Source organism: Pimephales promelas, chromosome 18 (assembly GCF_988280905.1).
Source record: "Pimephales promelas chromosome 18, fPimPro1.hap1.1, whole genome shotgun sequence".
Classification (NCBI taxonomy): domain Eukaryota; kingdom Metazoa; phylum Chordata; class Actinopteri; order Cypriniformes; family Leuciscidae; genus Pimephales; species Pimephales promelas.
This window is the reverse complement of record NC_142786.1, coordinates 19,386,070-19,410,111: the sequence shown is the minus strand read 5'-3', so window position 1 is coordinate 19,410,111 and position 24,042 is coordinate 19,386,070. Positions and strand designations below refer to the sequence as shown.

Here is a 24,042-nt window from a genome sequence, read left to right as displayed (position 1 = left end):
ATACGATTTTGCTAAATCGTACATATTTTACGAATTGGCCAATTCGTATGAATTCGTACGAATGACCTACCCCTTACCCCGCCCCTAAACCTAACCATCACGTGGGTTTAGACAAATCGTACGAATTAGTACGAGTGAGGTCGTACGAATTAGTACGAATTAGCCACTTTTTAATCATGCGTCGAATTCGTACGAATTGGTCGTGAGATAGTGTTGGAAAAACAGAGCAAGGAGTTTCACCAGAACTCCTTTACTTTGTGTCCTCTCTCACTTTTTAATGGACACCCTGCAGCCAATCAGAATCAAGTATTCACCCAGACCATGGTATAAGTGAGCAATAGAGTGCCGAATTGATGGCGTCACTTTGTAAGACAACTCAGAAGTTAGCGAAAGCAATGCCCATAGACTTTTGGAAAATCGCAAAAAATAAGATCTGTGTTTAACAAAGAGTTGTGACCCTTACACGTTTTGTCTATCAAGATAATCTTTACAAGTTAATCCAAAATTTATACATTTTGAAGCCTATATAAAGTTTTTAAAAAACATAAGCAGACACAATAAAGTTTAAAAAACCACAAGCAGGTTATAACTGTATGTTCTATGTCATAGATCAAAACGTGAAAATATTTAGAGGCTTTGTTCACCACAGACCTTATTTCAGGCAATTTAGCAAAAACCCATTCAAAAAACCCATAGACTTTAGAGCGAGGGATCCGGGAATGCTAAATGCTAACTCACTTCCGCGTTTTGGCCTACAGAGTAACGTCTTAACTTCGTCATTCTAAGGTACGAGAGGCTGTGCTGTATGATGAATAAGTAACGGCTGAAGGACGTTGTTAGGCTCGACGCGAAGCGGATTAACCCCTTCAGCCGTTACTTATTCATGATACAGCACTTGCCTCGAGTACCTTATTGCTTTTCTAAAATGGTAACCACACAATACAAATATTAAAGAAAAAAAATGTATTAGAGCAATTTTCATGAAGCAAAATCACTAAAAGCCTTCCTTCCGCTAGAGAAAAAATAGTCCCTGACCGTGAACAGCAACAATGTTTCAATGTGTAATATGAATAAAGCTCAAATAAACACAACATTTATAGGAAATTGGAACCGCAGTGTTGCGCAGTGATACATAGAACCGGTGGGTGAAGCGGTCATAGCCGACCAATCAGAATCAAGGATTGGAACTAACCGTTTTATAACATTGGTTAATGCACTGTTAACTAACATGAACAAACAATGAACAGCTGGACTTTTATTAACTAATATTAACAAAGATGAATACATACTGTAACAAATGTATTGCTCATTGTGAGTTAGATAATTCACTAAATAATTTTAACAAATGAGACATTATTGTAAAGTGTTACCAAAGTATTTTTTGTCAAGGAAATTATATTTTTATACAGCAAGGATGCATTAAATTCATCAAAAGTGACAGTGAAGACTTTTACACTGTTACAAAACAATACACTTTCTATAAATCAAAGAATTCTTGATCATCAGATCATCATTAGAGTAATTTCTGAAGTGATGATGAATATTCAGCTTTGATCATAGGAATAAATTAAATGCATTCGAATATAATAGTTATTTAAATGGTAATCATATTTCACAATATCACTGTTTTTACAGCCGTTTTGATACAATAAATATATCCATGGAGAGCATTAGAGAAAGAAATATGTTTTGAATGATATATTTGACTGTGTTTCGATGTATAAATTATTATATAAAGGCAAAAATGTTTTCAAATGTGCATCTCTCATTCATTAGCATTTAATATCATTCTTAAGATTTTATTCTTAAGATAAATGAATTGTATGTATTTGGTCACACTTTAGTTTAGGGTCCAGTTCTCACTAATAACTAAACTTTGCATAAATAAACTCCTAATAACTGCTCATTAATAGTTAGTAAGGTAGTTGTTAAGTATTGGGTGATGCAGAATAATGCGTTAATATGTGCTTAATAAACAGCCAAATCTTATTAATATCCATGATAATACTGAACTGTTCCAATGCAAAGCCTTGGCTTTATGTTTGGATTTTATGCTCAATAGAGATATTTTTATAATTTTGGTCCCTGGGATATAATTTGCAAAACCAGTTACAAGAACATTAGATCTGTAGTAGATTTCTACCGACACTGGAGCATCTGGACGCTTTTCATCCACCCTGAAAATACTCATGTTTTAAGTTTGAATCATTAAGTTTTATCTTGCCCTTCAAAGGTCGACTAAGCCTGAAATCTTCACCCACATGTTCATGTTATATCCATATTAATCTAACTAAAGCATCACATGACTCGAACTTCCAGACAAGACAGTCAAGCAAATGCCAATGGATGAACCAGCAATGTTTTGTCAATCCTGCCTAAAGTCAGAGTGTGTAATGCACTTAAATGCACATTTCTATCAAAGAGAACGTCAGCCGTGTGTTTTTCCGCTGTAATGTTTACATTATAAATATATGAGCTCATAACTCTGTGGCTTTACCTGCAAACATTTCAGTTCTTGTTACCCTGAACCCAACCAGTACAGACTTCTCCAAAACCACAACTTGTGTTTATAACATTTAGTCTAATAGAATTGAAACATGGCATAATATAATTGAAAAATAAAAAATCGGAGAAAAGTTTAAATCATCATGGGTCTTTATTACTTCAATTTACAAAACTTTTTATTTCATGCAATGTTTTATTCATGTATGTTACGCAAGATTTTCCTTCACCCTAAAATATGCTGGGTTGTTTCAACCCAAATTTGCATCAAATATGGACAAACCCAAATTTTGGGTTAAAATACAATTATAAAAATACAGTTGAAAGTGAAAGTTAAAGATGGGTTAAAAATTTAAATTATATTTTTAACCCAACATTTGGGTTTGTCCATATTTTATCCAAATTTGGGTTCAAAAAACCCAGCATTGTTTATAGTGTTGTTTTGTTTTTGGACAGAAAGTCTTTTAAATACTACATTAAACAACTGACTAACATTAATGGAAATGACTGAGAGATGGTAACTAAAACATAAGAATTATTTGTACACGCTAAAAAATGATGGGTTGTTTCAACCCAACTTTGGGTCAAATATGGACAAACCCAGGCGTTGGGTTACATTTTTAAATAAAATTTTTAACCCAATGTTTGGGTTTGACCATTTGTACAAACAGTACATTTATCTGCTGTTGTGTGGGCAAACTATGGATTTTCTTTTCATTTTAATTTACCTTTAAGATATTTTGCATCTTAAAGAGTTCTAGAAATAGAATCACTCTAAAATTCTGGGTTGTATCAACCCAAATTCGCGTCAAATATGGACAAACCCAAATGTTGGGTTAAAAATGTAATTACAAAAATTACATTTGAAAGTAAAAGTTGAAGTTGGGCTAAATTTTAAATGACATTTTTAACCCAACATTTGGGTTTGTCCATATTTGACCCAAATTTGGGTTAAAACAGCTTAAAATCGTTTAGAGTGTATAAAACATTGTTATTAAACAAAGAAAATAATTTACAGTTGCAGAGATAACAGAAAACTTGTTTTTCAGTGAATATTCATTTAAGAATTTTTATATATTTGTACTGGAAAATAGGACAATATTAGAGTAAGGAAAACATTAGCTTACAGCTCTATCAGTTTATACTGAGTGCAATAATAGTAAGAGTTAGGGTTAGTCTGGGTTTAATAATATTTGCAATTATTTACCATACTCCATCAATTCGAACTTTGCTTGGTCTGTCTTCAGTCTGCTGCTTTTTCAAAGCTATTGAAAGCTTTTTTCCCCCCTCAATAATAAGTTATTTTAATAACCGGTTATTTAGTACAGGTGTTCACAGATAACAAGCACTCAATTAATAGAAAATGACATTTACGAGCACACGTAATTTGTTAAATCCACATAACAAGTTTAAAATTACAGCTTAATGAGAAACACCTGACAAAAGAACATTCTCCAAACAAAATGCAGCATTGACATTAGAATGACATTTGTTTATTTCTTGGAATTATATTTACATATATATATATCGTGAGCTTAGAATTATAAGGTTCTATCTCCGTTTAGGGTAGTTCTGAGATATTGAGCATCACAGTTTTTACATCCCAGCTGGCAAAACTGTAATGTAGTATAATCTTCTGTTATAGCTTTATCTATTAATCTTATTAATTCTATTTCTAATCTATTTTTTATTTTTTTTTACAAAAATAACACCACACAGGCATTAATAAACACCTAATGGATCAGATTATGTCAAAAACTCAATTTCGACCAAAAGTGGAGATAGAACCCGATATATATTATTGCATATATATATATATATATATATATATATATATATATATATATATATATATATATATATATATATACATATATATACATATACATATATATATATATTTCAAGTATTATCATTTTGATGGTTATGACTTACAGATTTGAAAACTCCAAATTAAAAATTAGAATATTGTTAAAAGGTTTTCATAAGCTGTAATCCATAACCATCAAAATGATAACAAATAAAGGCTAGAAATATCTCACTTTGCATAATGATGCTGTACAATATATTAGTTTCACCTTTTAAGTTGAACTACTGAAATAAAAGAACTTTTGCACGATATTCTAATTGTATAGTTTCACCTGTACATATAATAACCATAAGCCGGCTGTTTTAAGTGATTGGTGAACTCTCTTCTGTACAGACTTGCTGGTTTAAGATTTCAGATTGTGTTGTCTAACTCTGGTTAAAACTGATTTGATCACAGATGTTTTTCAGCATCTACCACTGGGAGAGCCAGTAACACGGATCGAGCGTTCGATACACCTCGCCAAGGGAAACTTCATGGAAAAGTGTGAGTTATCAAGACCGGGTGAGTGAGTATAGACAGGTACTCATTACAGAACCTATATTAGAGTGGAAAAGTAGGAATTTCCTGTTTAAAGAAAACTGTGGCAAGCATTGTACCGGAGCAACTGCAGATAGCTCCTCTCGAAACTGTTCAAGGGCTCAGCTTTTAGTTCGAGCACGGCCAGCCCTGCATTTATGTGGGTTTTGTGTGGCTCTATGTTTCGTCAAGAGGAAGCTGCAGGACCATTGTGGTTTCAAAGAACATCTTAACATTGCTTCCTCAAAAAAAAGTATAAGAAAAAACATTTTTGATGACCTCCTGTTTAAAACGCAGTCTTCTCTGAATCTGTGCATTAACAGGATAAAAGCTGAAAAATGGCAGAAAACTACTGACAATTTTATTCTTCATTAAGAGACATTTTCCAAAATAACATCAGAAACTTAAAAAAATGTTTTTGTAACAATCAGTGAAAGGAAGTGCTTAACTTTCACAAATGTGAACTACTAATTTAATAAATGATATATAATATGAGCTCTTATTAAGATTATATATACTAAGGTCTAACGCTAGGTGTTATATGCAAAATGCAAAAACAAAAAAGTCCTAAAATCAGTCGACAAGCTTTCATAGACACGTTGAGGAAGGTCTCGCATTTTACATTTCTTACAAACTGTTCAAGCTGTTATTTGCAATAAGAATGTGATTAATACGTGAAAATTCTTACATATAGCCCCTTTAATGTTGTTACATGTAGTCTAACCAATCTCTATGGAAGCTTGTTTCCGCCACAGAATAAAAAAATTAAAAATGTAATTGCGACTTTTTCTCTTACAATTCAGATTTTTTTTCTTAGAATTGGATGATATAAAGTTGCAATTGCGAGTTATAAAGTCAGAATTCCATGATATGAAGTCGCAATTGTGTTATAGTCAGAAATGCAAGTTATAAAGTCAGAATTATATGACATAAAGTCGCAATTGTGAGTTATAAAGTCAGAATTGCATGATATAAAGTCGCAATTGTGAGTTATAAAGTCAGAATTGCGTGATATGAAGTCGCAATTGCGAGTTTTAAAGTCAGAATTGCGTGACAATTCTGTTAGTTAGAATTGCATGACATGAAGTCAGAAATGTATGATATAAAGTCGCAATTGTGAGTCATAAAGTCAGAATTGCGTAATAAAAAGCACAACTGCGAGTTATAAATTCAGAATTATATGACATAAAGTCACAATTGCGAGTTATAAAGTCAGAATTGCGAGATATAAATTCGCAATTGCGAGTTATAAAGTCAGAATTGCGAGATATAAATTCGCAATTGCGAGTTATAAAGTCATAATTGAGTGATAAAGTCGCAATTGTGTTAGTTAGAATTGCATGATTTGAAGTCAAAATTGCATGATATAAAGTCGCAATAAGTGAGTTATAAACTCAGAACTGAGTAATAAAAGGCACAATTGTGAGTTATAAAGTCAGAATCGTATGATATAAAGTCGCAATTACGAGTTATAAAGTAAGAATTGCGTGATATGAAGTCGCAATTGCGAGTTATAAAGTCAGAATTGCGTGATAGTCGCAATTGTGTTATAGTCAGAATTGTGTGATATGAAGTCGCAATTGCGAGTTTTAAAGTCAGAATTGCACGATAAAGTTGCAATTATGTTATAGTCAGAATTGCATGATTTGAAGTCATAATTGTATGATATAAAGTCGCAATTGTGAGTTACAATGTCAGAATCGTATGATATAAAGTCGCAATTGCGAGTTATAAAGTCATAATTGCGTGATAGTCACAATTGTGTTGTAGTCAGAATTGCGTGATATGAAGTCACAATTGCGAGTTTTAAAGTCAGAATTGCGTGATAAAGTCGCAATTGTGTTAGTTAGAATTGCGAGTTATAAAGTCAGAATTATATGATATAAAGTCGCAATTGCGAGTTATGAAGTCAGAATTGTGAGATAAAGTCGCAATTGTGTTAGTCAGAATTGCGTGATATGAAGTCGCAATTGCGAGTTTTAAAGTCAGAATTGCGTGATAAAGTGGCAATTGTGTTATAGTCAGAATCGTATGATATAAAGTCGCAATTGCGAGTTATAAAGTCATAATTGCGTGATAGTCACAATTGTGTTGTAGTCAGAATTGCGTGATATGAAGTCACAATTGCGAGTTTTAAAGTCAGAATTGCGTGATAAAGTCGCAATTGTGTTAGTTAGAATTGCGAGTTATAAAGTCAGAATTGTATGATATAAAGTCGCAATTGCGAGTTATAAAGTTATAATTGCGTGATGAAGTCACAATTGTGTTATAGTCAGAATTGCGTGATATGAAGTCACAATTGGGAGTTTTAAAGTCAGAATTGCGTGATAAAGTCGCAATTGTGTTAGTTAGAATTGCGTGATATGAAGTCAGAATTGTATGATATAAAGTCACAATTGCGAGTTATAAAGTCAGGATTATATGATATAAAGTCACAATTGCGAGTTATAAAGTCAGAATTATATGATATAAAGTTGCAATTGCGAGTTATAAAGTCAGAATTGTGTGATATAAAGTCGCAATTGCGAGTTATAAAGTCAGAATTGTGTGATATAAAGTCTAACTAACACACACATCAAACAGCTTCTCCTGCAGTCCTGTGGAGCAAACGCCCTCGGAGAGAGTGGAAACAAGCGGGACTTCATCAATAATAGAACAAAAGCTGTAGGACCTCCGGTGTACCAGCCTAAAACAAACACAATGGCAGTGTTCAAAGAAAACTATAATGAGCAGCTTCGTGACTTCTCAAATCAATGTCTTCTGAGCCGGCTGCTCACGCACACACACGCACACACACACAGATCAATGAGGCTTCAGGGAGACATTCATTCCTCCATTACTGCAGATTCAAACAGATCATCACCTGTGAGGAGTCAAGATATAGCTAAATTCTAGATTAACCGTCAGCGGGCCTTTAAACACACTGAAAACATGCGTTGGGTAAATCTACGTAATGCATGGGTTATCAATTCTGTGAGATGAGATGACTTTGGTGTGTGATATATGAGAAGACTTCAAATTATTTCTGAAATGAGCATTTATAAGATGGAATTGTCCTTGAAAAATGCTCCTTTACCAGAAAATACTTTTTTACATAAAATAACTGGGTACACTCTAAAAAATGCTGGGTTGTTTTAACCCAATTTTGGGTCAAATATGGACAAACCCGAAATGTTGGGTTAAAAATGTAATGTAAAAATTTAACCCAACGGCTGGGTTAGTCCATATTTGACCCAAAGTTGGGTTAAAACAACCCAGCATTTTTTAGAGTGTAACACTTTAGTTTACACTCTGAAAACTGCTGGGTTGTTTCAACTTTGGGTCAAATATGGGCAAACCCAGTTGTTGGGTTAAATTTTTAAAATTGCATTTTTAACAACAATCTTTGGGTTTGTCCATATTTGACCCAAAATTGGGTTAAAACTACCCAGCATTTGTCCAAATCTCAAGATCAACTAGTTGTTTATTAGCATGCATATTATTAACTGTTTATTAGTACATAAAGCACACATTAATGGCTTAATCTGCATGATCATATTCTTCATTTCTTAATCTCCCAATAACTAAACTATTAATAAGCAGTTTTTAGGAGTTTATTGAGGCAAAAGTCGTATAATAGTCTGTTAGTCGTGAGAATCTGACCCTAATCTAAAGTATGATTTAAAGTATGAACATTTGTGGTAGAAAACCAACACTATCTCACGACCAATTCGTACGAATTCGACGCATGATTAAAAAGTGACTTATTCGTTCTAATTCGTACGACCTCACTCGTACTAATTCGTACGATTTGTCTAAACCCACGTGATGGTTAGGTTTAGGGGCGGGGTAAGGGGTAGGTCATTCGTACGAATTCATACGAATTGGCCAATTCGTAAAATATGTACGATTTAGCAAAATCGTATTAATTCGTACGAGTGAGGTCGTATGAATTGTTACGAATTAGCCACTTTTTAATCATTCGTCGAATTAGAACGACTTGGTCGTGAGATCGGGTTGTTCATAATACTGTATGTAAAAATATACTTGCCTGAAAAGATGTTAGTTATGATGAGACCCCTGATTTTCTTTATCAATTAAAGATGATAATTTCTAGCATTTACCTGTATCCTTGATTCCACAAAAAGTAATAATTTCCATCTGGACTGGATATAGTATTTAATTACAATGGCACAAGGTCTACAACTGTGATTACTGTCATTTCTATTACAGAAAGTGACAGGGAAGGTAGAAAAGGGCATTAAAAACTACAACTTTTTGCGTTTTATTTGCTGTCTCCGTGGGATTTAATGGCGCTGGGACACACGGCTCTTTGAAAGGCTGGGCACGTCGCTCGATGTCAAAAGCTCATCGCTGCAATTACGACTGAAACTCTTAGCAATCATCCATCAGAGCGGCTGGGGTTCAAGAGTTTTATTGTCATGGTTTATCTGCTTTAATCACCTGAAGTGAAGTGGAAATAAATGTAAAAATACATTCTGTGGAGGCTGATGACTGTCGGGCGGGAAACGTCTCGCAAACCCCAACGTCGCTCTACAACTGGGAACAGTGGGTTGAAATGAATGTCCAGCTCCAGACTCCTGGTGTAAGCTGACAGGGTTATAATACTACTGTAATTATAACTTATTCCCATCCATATTCGGCTAAAAGAACACAATGACCCGTACAAAAGGCCAGACTGATTTGATCCCGAAAATTGCTCGTCTCACATTTAAAATAATTAGAGTGTGATTTGTGACCGAATAACTTTAAGGAAAAGAAAATCTGTCCTCGTCTGGAAGTAAGACTTCAAGTGAGACAACATATTCCTGGTCATAAAGTCAGACAGAGTATCTGCAGGGTTTATCAAATCAACACAATTTAAGATATTTTAGATTTAGTGTGTGACCTTTCTGTCCCTCCATTGGAAATGTGTGTACGGTATACTGTCCTTGTCCAGAAAGGAAATAAAGACATCATCAAAGTAGTCCATGTAACATCAGTGGATTAGTTACAATGTTTTGAAGCATCGAAAATACATTTCGGTCGAAAAATAACAGAAACTTCGACTTTGTATTGTATTGTCTTCCGGTTCTGTTGTGGATCCGCATTCAGTGACGATGCTGACATAAGACGTGGCTGACGTGTTCTGGGTTTGGACCGACAAAAGGGCGAGTCATTAATTACATAATTTTCATTTTTGGGTGAACTAACCCTTTAAGGTTTTAGGACCTTTTTAGGAGCTGCAGAAATAGAGTGAATATAGTATGAATAAGAAGGGAAATTGCAAATGACTGTAAAAAAAAAAAAAAAAAAAAAAAAAAACATGATTAAACTTTACAGGTTTTGAACAAAATATAAAAATGCATTTGAAATATTTGAAACGTGCATCACTCACATTTATTTAATTGAATTTGCCTTATGAAGTTTATTACATTATCCTGTTACATTAGTTAATGTATTATTAATGAGCAATACATTTGTTACAGTATTTATCTGTAATCTTCGTTAATGTTAGTTAATAAAAATACAGCTGTACTTCACAGTGCATTAACTAATGTTAACAAATACAACCTTTGATTGTAACAATGTATTAGTAAATGCTGCAATTAACTATGATTAATATATGATGTAGAAGTATTGATCATTCTTAATTTATGTTAAGGTAGTTAACTAATGAAATTGTAAAGTGTTACCTACTTTTCAGAGTGTTTACATTTTTTTAGGCCTTAAATTAAAAAAAAAAAAACAGAGTTTTTAAAGGCCCTGAAAATTGAGCAGAAATTGTGTAAAATAGTTAAAATACCTTGTGTAAAAATGATTTATTTTTAATAAAGATTATAAAAATGAGAAAAAGCAAAAATAAGAAAACAATTTTTATTTCATATATGGATGTGTGTGTGTGTGTGTGTGTGTGTGTATATAATAACTGTTTTTTCAGAACTTTTTTATATATTATAATAAATAAAGATAAGAAAATCTATTTATAAGGTATTTATTCATATAAGCATCTATTTATAGATATTTTTATAATATACATTACATAATATAAATAACAAAGGAAGATATTTTGAAGAATGTCAGTAACCAAACGGTTAACTAGACCATTGACTTCCATAGTAGGAAAAAATTTACTATGAATGTCAATGGGTCTATTAACCGTTTGGTTACTGACATTCTTCAAAATATCTTCCTTTGTGCTCATCAGAAGAAAGAAACTCAAACAATTTGAGGGCGAGTATATGATGACAAGAATTACATTTTGAAGTGAACTATCCCTCTAAGGCTAAACATTTTTCTGCAGTAATGGAGAAAGTAAACGAGTGGTGTGGAATTACCATTAGCAAAGAGAGTGCAGAGAGAAAGAAACTGCCCTTTAAAGGATTACTGTATATCAAAAAGGCATGTGGAAAAAAGTCATACGGCTTCAAAAATAATATCTCCTATTCCTCCAGCACTAGATCGAGAGCCACATCTCTCTCTTCAATGAGAATGGCAAGACACAAACTGGACATGATCCAATTTATTACCAAATGTCTTTTCGCACTTAATTGATAGATACATCGGTTCACAGTTTGGTCCGTGCTGACACACACATCAGGCTCTTTTACTATACATGCTTAAATAAAATAACCTATTAAGCTTATACTTGGGTTTTTGGTCTGGTAATGTGAAAATAAAAACATCAAACCAATTGAATATGAAGAGTTCAGATGCAAAAGCCTCTAAGTGCCATTTGAAATTTTCTTCTAAAATGATCATTTTTATCAAGCTTGTATATTTAAGTTCAGTAATTTCACTTAAATGGCAACGAAGATTACCTATTAATTGTCATTTAAGTGAAATTACTGAACTTAAATATACAAGCTTGATAAAAATGGTCATTTTAGAAGAAAATTTCAAATGGCATTTAGAGGCTTTTGCATCTGAACTCTTCATATATTAAAATGAGAAAAGGTCCTGTAAAGGTTAGGGAGGAGTGTTGCTGATCTTCAGTCTAAGCGCTCGGCCCTTGGAGAGCTTCAGCCATGAACAGCTTGCCCAGGTTCTGAGACGTGAACTCCTTAACGGTTTGGCAGTACGTGTTGATTTGACCTGAAGAGTAGATGGAGGGAAATTCAGATTTAGAAAGATTTAGGTGAATAAACACTGTGATTTGGTTGAGTGAGAAGGAAAGAGAGGAGAAATGAATCTTGAGGGAGTTGAAGAAGAAATTGGGCTGTTGTGAAGAGTAATGCGTGTATTAAAGGGATAGTTCACTTTAATTTTTGGTATGTTTTAGCTTACACTTCAAGGGCATCCAAGATGTAGGTGTCTTTGTTTCAGCAGTATTTTCAATTTTGATATTTTTAGGTCAAACCGTTCTTGTCTGTCATTCATATAATGGAGGTCTATGGTCAGCACCTCAAAGAGCATGCACAGAGAAGTCCGGATTAAACATGATTTAATGACTCGTAAATGTAAGTACACATCCTAGTGATCTGAGGGCGCAGGCGGATGTTGCTGTGGTTACAAGAGGTAAAACAATATAAATACTTTTAGTTTTCTCACACAAACCGCTCGTTTCGTGTCTTGGGCTATCAATGTGTACTTACATTTATGAGTAGGGTTGGGTATCGTTTGAATTTGAACGATTCTGATTCCGATTCCGATTCCTTGTTTCGATTCCGGTTCCTAACGATTCTCGATTCTGATTCTTTTAAGAGGCAGGGTCAAAAAAGTTTAGCTAACCTTGCTAACCAACGGTCTTTCTGAAGGAAATAATCCTTTCTAAAGGAAATACTCCTTCTGTAAAAATACTCCTTTTGTCACAAATTTTGCATTTTGCCGAGATTTCGTTATTTTTAGAAAAGTGAAGCCACACTTTGGACCGCCGACGTAAGCTACTCATGTTCGACTCGCGCGGTTATGCCAACACTTCCGGTAGACGCTTCTTCGTTGGTGTTGTTCAGCGGTTTCTTCTTCCGCTCGGCGGACTGTGAATATCGAAACTAGAAATCGAAATTGTAACTTTTGAACGATTCCGGGAAAAACGAAAAGTTAGTCCCGATTCCAATCGATACTCGATTCTCGATACCCAACCCTATTTATGAGTCATTAAATAATGTTTAATTTGGATTTCTCTGTGCATGCTCTTTGAGGTGGTGACCACAGACCATTATATGCCTGACAGACAAGAACGGTTTAACCTAAAAATATCAAAATTGAAAATACTGTGGAAACAAAGACACCTACATCTTGGATGCCCTTGAGGTAAGCTAAAACATACCAAAAATTAATTTCAAAGTGAACTATCCCTTTAAGCCTGGAACACACCAAGCCAACGCCAGCAAACTAGCGCTGATCAGAGCCATAGAGAGAAAGAGTTGCGACACTCTTTGATGTCGCCGCGACGGCTGTCATGGCTCATGGAAGTCCCAATAGTTCCAAAACATACGCGGACTGTCATGTTCTTCAATGGGACAGACAGCAGCGATTGCATTATTGAATGGAAAATACAAAATAAAACACACACCCAAGTACTTTTTCTGTTGTTACTGCATTATTGCATTTAGTTAATGTCAGTTTTGCATTTGGAGAGGCAGGGTGACAACGAAATACTGTAGCTATATTTATTAGACAATTTTTTTTTAGAGGGAAAAGCTTAGTGTTAATGTTCGCATGGGTAGTAGCACTGGCTTTCATCTGATGATGGACGTCTTATGATATGTATTTTAGCACAAATGGGGTGTATTAGGATATTGATTCCCGTGATCTTGCTTATAAATTCCGATTCAGCCATTAGCCTGTCTTCGTGATCACGCAAGAGGTCTGCAGTGGTGGTAAAATATACCGTAAACATCAAATATAAGTAATTACGCTGCATGTACAAATGAATGATTTGAAATACGATCCATAACTGTTGACGGGGTTCATTTAAGTATGGCTAATGTTGTACCCCTTCATCCTTCCCTAATCATAGACTAAACCATATCAGAAAACAGCAGCATCAAAAGTTGAGAATTACATAACTCGTGTGCAAAATTGGCATGTTGCATAAAAAAAACATCCCCCCAAAAAATCTGAAAGATTGCAAAGACTTCCCATATAATCCTTTTCGAAGACGGGAAACAGCAGAGCTCTAGAGTAACATAACATCTACATAAAGTCCAACCGTTCAGGAGACACGTCACCATCTGATCTATAATACACTCGCTCCATAACAACTTACAAACAACTGCTTTAAATCCATCTGTGGCAAGGCCTCTGTAATGTTCCCCATAAATCACACCTCCTTCGCCTCATCTCAACTCCACGGGAGAGAAAAAAGGGACGAGTCCAAATCTTTCCAGATCCAAATGAGATGAAATGAGGAGGAGATGTGAACGCTGTTTCGGGACGTCTCACATCGCATTCGGCTTATCATCCGGTTTATGAACATTACATCCTTCTACTTAGCATTGTGAAGCCTGACATAGGAAATAATAGTGGAATATATATACTTTTTTAAGGTACAGTTTATTGAACCTTTAGACAAACAGTGTTTTTTGTGAAGTTTCATATTCAATTTACAGGTATCAGGCTTTTAGCTCACACGGTGTCCTAACCAGACGTGATGCAATCCAGCAAAAAAATCATTAGTCTGTCCACACTAGACGCGACTCAATCAATCAATCAAAACCCACAGCCAATCAGAACAGCGTGTGGGCGGAGTCAATCTTGACGCCAATCGCAAGAAAATGGATAAATCGGCTACATAATCAAACTCACAAATATTACACCATTTAAACTTTATTTAAATACATAGGCTACTGAGTTACTAAAACACTATCTGTCAAATAATACATTTCTTTGTTCACAGTTTAAACGTTCTTGTTTCCTTTTGTTTAATTTCAAGATCTGAGGTGGATTATCCATTGTTGCTTTTAAAGCTGCAAATGATATTCAGTGTCACATTACACGCTTTTAACAGTAAATAAAGCACATAAACAGAGATAATCACTGCCACACTTTGTGTTCGTCGTTCCAGCGCGACGTCACAGAAATATAGACACGGTGTCATATGATATAGTGAGAATATGAAGCTCAAACTCAAGGAGAAATAATCACCTCTATTTCATCCGAAAGTCAAACTGAGCAAAAATATGTTATAGATATTTATAGAGCCAAAAAGTAAAATGAAATTCTAAGTGCTTGTAATGTAAATCAAATTGGCAATGTTGCCATTAAACTCTCTCATGTTAGTGCAATACTTCGATCAAACTACACTCATAATCATAGTAGCCTCAATCGCAGTAAACTTTGTGGCATAAGCAGATTTTAATCACAATACACAAGCAATTAATCACCTTAATTATTACCGCCCTGTCCAAAGTGTGCATGTTCTCGGCAAACACAGATGACTTGACATGACATGAATGAACATCAGAGACATTATTCTCAAGTTTTTCTCAAGTTTTACAAGAAGTTTTCAAAAATGCTATAAACACCATTCGTTTTCTTACACAAACCGCTCGTTTTGTGTCTTAGGCCATCAATGTGTACTTACATTTACGAGTCATTAAATCATGTTTAATTTGGACTTCTCTGTGCATGCTCTTTGAGGTGGACCCATAGACCTCCATTATATGACTGATAGACACAAACGGTTTGACCTAAAAATATCAAAATTGAAATTACTGCAGAAACAAAGACACCTACTTCTTGGATGCACTTGAGGTAAGCTAAAACATACCAAACATTAATTTCAAAGTGAACTATCCCTTTAAACTCTGCAAACACAACTCCGTTACAGAGGAATTGAGTTGTTCATCATAGCGCGGAATAACCTTCCAATGCAAATTGAAGGTTGTATTTGATGTAGATTAAAACACAGGGCAGTAACATGCCTACTGTATCAGAGGTCATCATTTGTATAATGGCGGTAAAAAGTGCCATTTATTTCCATCAACTTTCTGAGGTCAAGATGCAAGAGTCCAGCACTCATTTTGGAGCATGGGCATGATGTGTCATTTTTTGCCAGGCAGTGTATATTATAAAAGTATATATATATATATATATATATTAGGGGTGTAACGGTACACAAAAATCACGGTTCGGTATGTACCTCGGTTTTCAAGTCACGGTTCGGTTCGGTACGTTTTCGATACAGCAAAAAGAAAGAAATTTCCTATTTGTTTAAAGAAAAATATTTTTAAATAAGTGTGAGTTTTCCTAGATCTTGAAACTTTCAGGTTTATAAATGGGGGTCCATCTTTGAAGGATGAACAAATAAGATTTTGGTCATCACATTAAAAATAACATTTAAATATGTATTTATTTATATAATATTTGAATTTTTAAGTGCTGGAAACTATATTAAATCCATGGTGAATGTTGCTGATCTGTGGACGTAAAGTATTACTAGTTCATTCACGGCACAATGACAGCGTTGTTTGATCTAATAGAGACCTACAGTTAATAACGGAGAAATGCGAATGCATCTCACTAGATCTCGCAGCTATGTTATTACCTCAGTGGCGAATTCAAATGTTTTCTTTACCGGATCTCTTAGCGCTGTGTGGTAACAGTGTTGCTTGATCGAGAACGGCTCACGCTGCACTGATATATATATATATATAAGCATGAGTTGCAGGAAGGATCACGTACTGGCGATGAGCAGCGTGTCCATGCGTGGAGGAGGCTGGGGAGGCTTGAACATCTTGCTCAGATCTTCTTCTGGAAGAGAAGGTTCTCCTCGACTCTGTCTCTGTGTGTTCTCCTGCTGGCGTCTCTGAACGTACTGAGGGATGAAGAAGAGCGAACGGTTATTAACTTTTAAAGGGGTCGTTGGATGCCCATAACACAAGCTGGTATGATTCTTTAGGGTCTTTGTGTAAAGTTTGTAACATGCTTTGGGGTTGTGTACAACAACACTCTTTACCTTCTCAGAAACAGCTCTGTTCACATTGACCCGTTTTGGTGCATGTCTCTTTAAATGATAATGAGCAAAATGGAGCTGTTTACACCTGATCATGCTTTGTCTGTGATGGGATAGTATCCAATCGTGAAAACACCCTATTTTAACGATCTGAAACGCAAGTATCAACTGCAAATATCTTTGTGGGCGGATCTCGGCGCTGTTGATATTTTAATGGCGGGATAAATGACTTTCGTGCGCGACGCAAGTTTAAAAGGGGTTGGTCTGAAATAGCTTCATTTTTCATAGGTGTGGTTTGGATGCAGCTCATATCGGTTGCATTCGGTGATGTGAACTCCATTAAATCTGCATATAGAGCGGGAATTAAAGATCGGATCATTTTGCAAAAACACATTTATATGATCAGGTATAAATGGAATAGTTTTGATAAATCCGATCTGAGAAAACGCATGAACTGGCCAGGTGTAAAGCGCTAAAGTGATGCCTTGGCAGACAGTATAAAAAAAGGCTGATGGCGGGGAATATGCTAATACGGGGAATATGCTGATACGGGCCAGTATGTCAGTGGTCATGGGTGGAGAATAAGCAATATGACATCATAGTGCTCAGAAAATTCAAACGGCTTGATTATTGAGAGTGTTTAGTCTTTTTGAGTTGGATTTTTTCATTCTATTGCTGTTTTGTCCACACACTTCAATGATAGATTTATATGCAAACACCATATAAGAGTGAATTTTCATCGGATGACCCCTTTAAAGATGGCCATCACAGAGAAGACTGATGGTTTATTTAAAAGCAGCTGCAGTGGGAATTAGATCTGATTAAAGAAATGAGTAAATAAAGAGAGAATCGCTGTGTCACTGCGGTATCAGAGGAGTTTGGGAGGTCGTGTGTTCTTCAATCAATCATGAAGTTCAGGGCATCAGAGCAAGGCCATTACCGTCTCGTCTCTCTCGTCCCGTGCAGACCTTGATGCACCGCCACTCAATAAATCTCTTCTTTATAGAGTCAGTCAGGCCGCTTCTGAACCCAGACACTCTCACTTAAACAGGACAATTTGCAGCATTGCTTTTGAAAATTAACAAAAACTCTGAACCTCATACATCACACTAAAAGTTAAAAAAAAAATAATAATAATAATTAGGGATGCACCGATATTCAAATATCGACCAATACCAATAATTCTTTATATCTGAAAGCCGATATTTGCCGATAAATCTAAATAAATATAATTTTTGAGAGCCTGATTACAAATACAAAAGTCTCATAGTCATCACTAATTCATTATCACTTTATGTAGTTTTTATGACAGACTTGCATGTTGCACTTAACTGTATTTTCCTTTTCCAATCATATTTCAATCATGTTGAACAATGCACATCTGAAGGAAAAAATGCATTATTTATTGGCTTTAATACTGTATATCGACCAAATTTTCTGATCGGGCCGATAACGGCAACATTAAAATGATCATATATCAGCCGATACCGATTTGCTAATATATCGGGCATCCCTACTTTAAGTATGTTAGAAATCATATTACTTTGTGTAGAGAATATGGAAACTATTTTTAGGATCATTAAAAGATTTAATTGTTTATTTTGTTAATTCAAATCAGCTTAATTTAAGGTTACAACCTAAACAGAAGTTTGGGTCAGACAGATTTTTTTACTTATTTAAATAAAAACAATTATTCAGCAAGGATGCATTAAATTGATCAAAAGTCACAGTAAAGACATGGTGTTACAAAAGATTTCTATTTCAAATAAATGCTATTCTTTTGAACTTTCTATTCAACAGAGATAATATTAAGAAGAATAAAAGTTACTGCAGCACCAAATGAGCAGATTAAAAATGAATTTATTTTGTATTTATTTATTCATTTGTTTTCATTCATTGGGGTGAATGGAGGGGAAATGCGTTTAATATCACAATAAATATAAAAAAAGGCAAAAATATAATTTCCTATTCTTGTCTTTTGGGGTGAAGTATGATCCAAAAATGTCTTGACAGTTAGAAACACCCATTATATTGTCTATACTGTGCATTAACAAATAAACATTGATTTAAGAGTAAAATCTTGCTAAAACTACCAACAAGCCTCTAAAGTGCAACCCTGTGTTTTCGTAACAAAGCTTTGATTACAGCCTCAGAGATAATTCCTGGGTTTCAAGTTGCACAGTTTCATCAATTACGACTGTGATATAATTATATCTTTCAAAGTATAACATCAAGAGTGAAACATCAAGCCTCATCAGCCGCTCGTTCAGTGTTGGCCCCTTATTGTGATCTTTGTGGTGACAACCTGTTTTCCCAGCAGCAGACGTCACGCTAGCAAGGCTACCATTAAAGTCACTAGCGTTTACATGCTTATGATAGCTCTCATCCAACCAGAACATCAAAGCGTTTAAAAGTGTGTGTGTGTGTGTGTGTGTCTGCGTGTGTGTGTGTTAGCGTCACATGTCTCCGTTCCCTTTCTTTAACCTGTTTCTTCAGTCGTCTAGATGAAAATCTGATTACTTAAAAGCAGGGATATTATTGTTAACTAATTTTTTTTTTTTTTAAATTTAAAAAAAATTAAGTCATTTACTTACCCTGGTGTTGTTCTTCAAGCTTCAAAAGCAAAAGTATTACAGAATGATCCAATGTGACACGACTTGTATATTTCAGGTGTTCTGCGTGTATAAAACTAACTGTAATTAATGTGTTATTGAACATACTGTAAATCCTGAGCTTGTCCGAGGTCTTCTGTGCTCGACTGCATGTTCATGACTCAGTTAGTGTCGCGGTTCAATCCAACTCGACCAGAAACAAAACGCAATCCATGAACCTTCTTCTCTGAGGTGAATATATCTGTTGTGTTCGTCGTAACAAGAAGTTATCAAGTTCAATAATCTGTGATTCTGACGACCAGAGTTCCAGTATAGAAATATTCAACTCGGTGAAGAAAGAGTACGACTGTCACGATTCCTGTCTTGTGTTTTCCTTGTCTTGTGTGGACTTTAGTTATTTTCTGTTCTGTGCCAGGTTTTGTAGTCCTTTGTAGTTTTTCTTGTTTATAAGTTTCCCCAGGTGTTTCTGATTTACCACGCCCCCTTGTTCCCTCGTTTAGCTTGTTTGTCTGTGTATTTAAACCCCTGTGTTTCAGTTGTTGGGTGTCGGTCGATGTTTCACTGTAGCGTTGTTTCTAGTTCTGAGTCTAGTTCTGAGTTCTTGTTTCTGAGTTTTGTTCTGAGTTACTGTTTCTAAGTTTCTTTGGTTTCCGTGGATTTTCCTTTTATTTGTCTATTATCTTTATTAAACCATTGTGCTTGCATTTGGATTCCTCCTTGCCTCCTCATCGTTACAACGACACTTTTATGGGGATTTCTAGGCATTGTTTTTCATGGCACGATTTCATCGATCTTGATTTCTCACAACTTGTGTGTGTTTTTCTGGGCGATTCGGAGTGAACTGCGACACTAAGAGTCTCATGAATGTGACCAACGGCCAAGATTTCATTAAATAATACATTTAATTCCAGTTTGTTTTTCACCAAACCCTATCATATCCACCCAGAACACTTGGAACATACGACTCGCATGTAATAATTTTCTGATACTTGTGTGTCTTTTTTAAGCAGGACTTTTTTTTTTATTCTTATTTTGTGGTCTGAGAAAGAAAGAAGGGCATACAACATTAAAACAACACCAGGATGAGTAAATGATGACTTATTTTTCATTAGAAATTAGAAAAGTTGCATTGGCAATAAACTGAAATAAGTTTTAAGTTGAATCACTACAATTATTAATTGGATATGTATTGCATTTGGCAGACACTCTCATCCAACTGTGTGTAAGCAACTTACTGTACATTACATTTCAAGGTATTTACATTATTTATCAGTTCTTGCTTTCCTTGGGAATCAAACTCATGACCTCGGCGTTGCAAGCGCCAATGATCTACTGTTTGAGCTACTGTAAGGCTAAATAAATAAAATCTAAATCTATTAGCAATATAAAAATTTTAAAAAGTAAAAAAAAATATATAAAATGCAAATATAATTCAAAAGATTAATAAAACCAAGATAAAACGTTAAGGACTTGCACACTTCTCTCAGCAACAGTGTGATTTGAGGCATCATGGGAAGGGGAAGCATGATCACACAGGTGTCTCGCTGAAGGGGAAGTGTGAACACACAGGTGTCTCTCTGAAGGGGAAGTGTGAACACACAGGTGTCTCGCTGAAGGGGAAGTGTGAACACACAGGTGTCTCTCTGAAGGGGAAGTGTGAACACACAGGTGTCTCTCTGAAGGGGAAGTGTGAACACACAGGTGTCTCTCTGAAGGGGAAGTGTGAACACACAGGTGTCTCTCTGAAGGGGAAGTGTGAACACACAGGTGTCTCGCTGAAGGGGAAGTGTGAACACACAGGTGTCTCGCTGAAGGGGAAGTGTGAACACACAGGTGTCTCGCTGAAGTGTGAACACGCAGGTGTCTCTCTGAAGGGGAAGCGTGAACACACAGGTGTCTCGCTGAAGGGGACGTGTGAACACACAGGTGTCTCTCTGAAGGGGAAGTGTGAACACACAGGTGTCTCTCTGAAGGGGAAGTGTGAACACACAGGTGTCTCTCTGAAAGGGGAAGTGTGAACACACAGGTGTCTCGCTGAAGGGGAAGTGTGAATACACAGGTGTCTCTCTGAAAGGGGAAGTGTGAACACACAGGTGTCTCTCTGAAGGGGAAGTGTGAATACACACATGTCTCGCTGAAGGGGAAGTGTGAACACACAGGTGTCTCGCTGAAGGGGAAGTGTGAACACACAGGTGTCTCTCTGAAGGGGAAGTGTGAACACGCAGGTGTCTCTCTGAAGGGGAAGTGTGAACACACAGGTGTCTCGCTGAAGGGGAAGTGTGAACACGCAGGTGTCTCGCTGAAGGGGAAGTGTGAACACACAGGTGTCTCGCTGAAGGGGAAGTGTGAACACGCAGGTGTCTCTCTGAAGGGGAAGTGTGAACACACAGGTGTCTCGCTGAAGGGGAAGTGTGAATACACAGGTGTCTCTCTGAAAGGGGAAGTGTGAACACACAGGTGTCTCTCTGAAGGGGAAGTGTGAATACACACATGTCTCGCTGAAGGGGAAGTGTGAACACACAGGTGTCTCGCTGAAGGGGAAGTGTGAACACACAGGTGTCTCTCTGAAGGGGAAGTGTGAACACACAGGTGTCTCGCTGAAGGGGAAGTGTGAACACACAGGTGTCTCTCTGAAGGGGAAGTGTGAACACACAGGTGTCTCGCTGAAGGGGAAGTGTGAACACACAGGTGTCTCGCTGAAGGGGAAGTGTGAACACAGAGGTGTTTCACTGAAGGGGAAGTGTGAACACACAGGTGTCTCTCTGAAGGGGAAGTGTGAACACACAGGTGTCTCGCTGAAGGGGAAGTGTGAACACACAGGTGTCTCTCTGAAGGGGAAGTGTGAACACACAGGTGTCTCTCTGAAGGGGAAGTGTGAACACAGGTGTCTCGCTGAAGGGGAAGTGTGAACACACAGGTGTCCCGCTGAAGGGGAAGTGTGAACACACAGGTGTCTCGCTGAAGGGGAAGTGTGAACACACAGGTGTCTCTCTGAAGGGGAAGTGTGAACACACAGGTGTCTCGCTGAAGGGGAAGTGTGAACACACAGGTGTCTCTCTAAAGGGGAAGTGTGAACACACAGGTGTCTCGCTGAAGGGGAAGTGTGAACACACAGGTGTCTCTCTGAAGGGGAAGCGTGAACACACAGGTGTCTCTCTGAAGGGGAAGCGTGAACACACAGGTGTCTCTCTGAAGGGGAAGCGCGAACACACAGGTGTCTCGCTGAAGGGGAAGTGTGAACACACAGGTGTCTCGCTGAAGGGGAAGTGTGAACACACAGGTGTCTCGCTGAAGGGGAAGTGTGAACACACAGGTGTCTCGCTGAAGTGTGAACACGCAGGTGTCTCTCTGAAGGGGAAGCGTGAACACACAGGTGTCTCGCTGAAGGGGAAGTGTGAACACACAGGTGTCTCGCTGAAGGGGAAGTGTGAATACACAGGTGTCTCTCTGAAGGGGAAGTGTGAACACACAGGTGTCTCTCTGAAGGGGAAGTGTGAACACACAGGTGTCTCGCTGAAGGGGAAGTGTGAACACACAGGTGTCTCGCTGAAGGGGAAGTGTGAATACACAGGTGTCTCACTGAAGGGGAAGTGTGAACACACAGGTGTCTCTCTGAAGGGGAAGTGTGAACACACAGGTGTCTCTCTGAAGGGGAAGTGTGAACACACAGGTGTCTCGCTGAAGGGGAAGTGTGAACACACAGGTGTCTCGCTGAAGGGGAAGTGTGAACACACAGGTGTCTCGCTGAAGGGGAAGTGTGAACACACAGGTGTCTCGCTGAAGGGGAAGTGTGAACACAGAGGTGTTTCTCTGAAGGGGAATCGTGAACACTTAGGTGTCTCATTAAGGGGAAGCGTGAACACACAGGTGTTTCTCTGAAGGGGAAGTGTGAACACACAGGTGTCTCGCTGAAGGGGAAGTGTGAACACACAGGTGTTTCTCTGAAGGGGAAGCGTGAACACACAGGTGTTTCTCTGAAGGGAAGCGTGTACACACATGTCTCGCTGAAGGGGAAGTGTGAATACACAGGTGTCTCGCTGAAGGGGAAGTGTGAACACACAGGTGTCTCGCTGAAGGGGAAGTGTGAACACACAGGTGTTTCTCTGAAGGGGAAGTGTGAACACACAGGTGTCTCTCTGAAGGGGAAGTGTGAACACACAGGTGTCTCGCTGAAGGGGAAGTGTGAACACGCAGGTGTCTCTCTGAAGGGGAAGTGTGAACACACAGGTGTCTCGCTGAAGGGGAAGTGTGAACACACAGGTGTCTCGCTGAAGGGGAAGTGTGAACACACAGGTGTCTCGCTGAAGGGGAAGTGTGAACACACAGGTGTCTCGCTGAAGGGGAAGTGTGAACACACAGGTGTTTCTCTGAAGGGGAAGCATGAACACACAGGTTTCTCACCTGATGTCTCTGCTGCTGCTGTTTGCTCAGACTTCGGCAGTGGTTGTTGTACTTGATGATGTCCTGACTCATGTCATCCACACGGTCCATCAGCATCTGCAGGCTCTTCTCCAGATGAGAACTGCAGAGGAACAACCAGGTTCTTGTTATTTAGTAAACACACACACAGTACACAAACAGATTTGTTTTTTGGGTAACACGCTATGGAGAAACTTACGTTCACAGGTTATCCATAAAATGACTTTTATATTATTGTAAATGTC

General features: G+C 37.1%; 1 protein-coding gene across 2 annotated transcripts in view; it reads right to left on the bottom strand.

Annotated features, from left to right (window-relative positions):
• Positions 1-11,375: 11,375 nt before the first annotated feature.
• eif3hb (eukaryotic translation initiation factor 3, subunit H, b) overlaps positions 11,376-24,042 on the bottom strand; it is a 105,449-nt gene continuing 92,782 nt past the window's right edge. Inside the window, exons 6-9 of one of the 2 annotated variants that reach the window (XR_016147387.1) lie at positions 23,780-23,900; positions 16,496-16,628; positions 11,809-11,962; positions 11,376-11,569 (exon numbers count right to left, since the gene is read on the bottom strand). Coding sequence is in view for 1 of the 2 variants with exons in the window: in XM_089122971.1 (XP_088979097.1) it covers positions 11,865-11,962; positions 16,496-16,628; positions 23,780-23,900 (352 nt within the window). In the remaining variant the exon portion in view is untranslated. Of the gene's footprint in view, positions 11,570-11,759; positions 11,963-16,495; positions 16,629-23,779; positions 23,901-24,042 lie in introns of those variants that run through there. The other variant, XM_089122971.1, reaches the window with a different exon arrangement.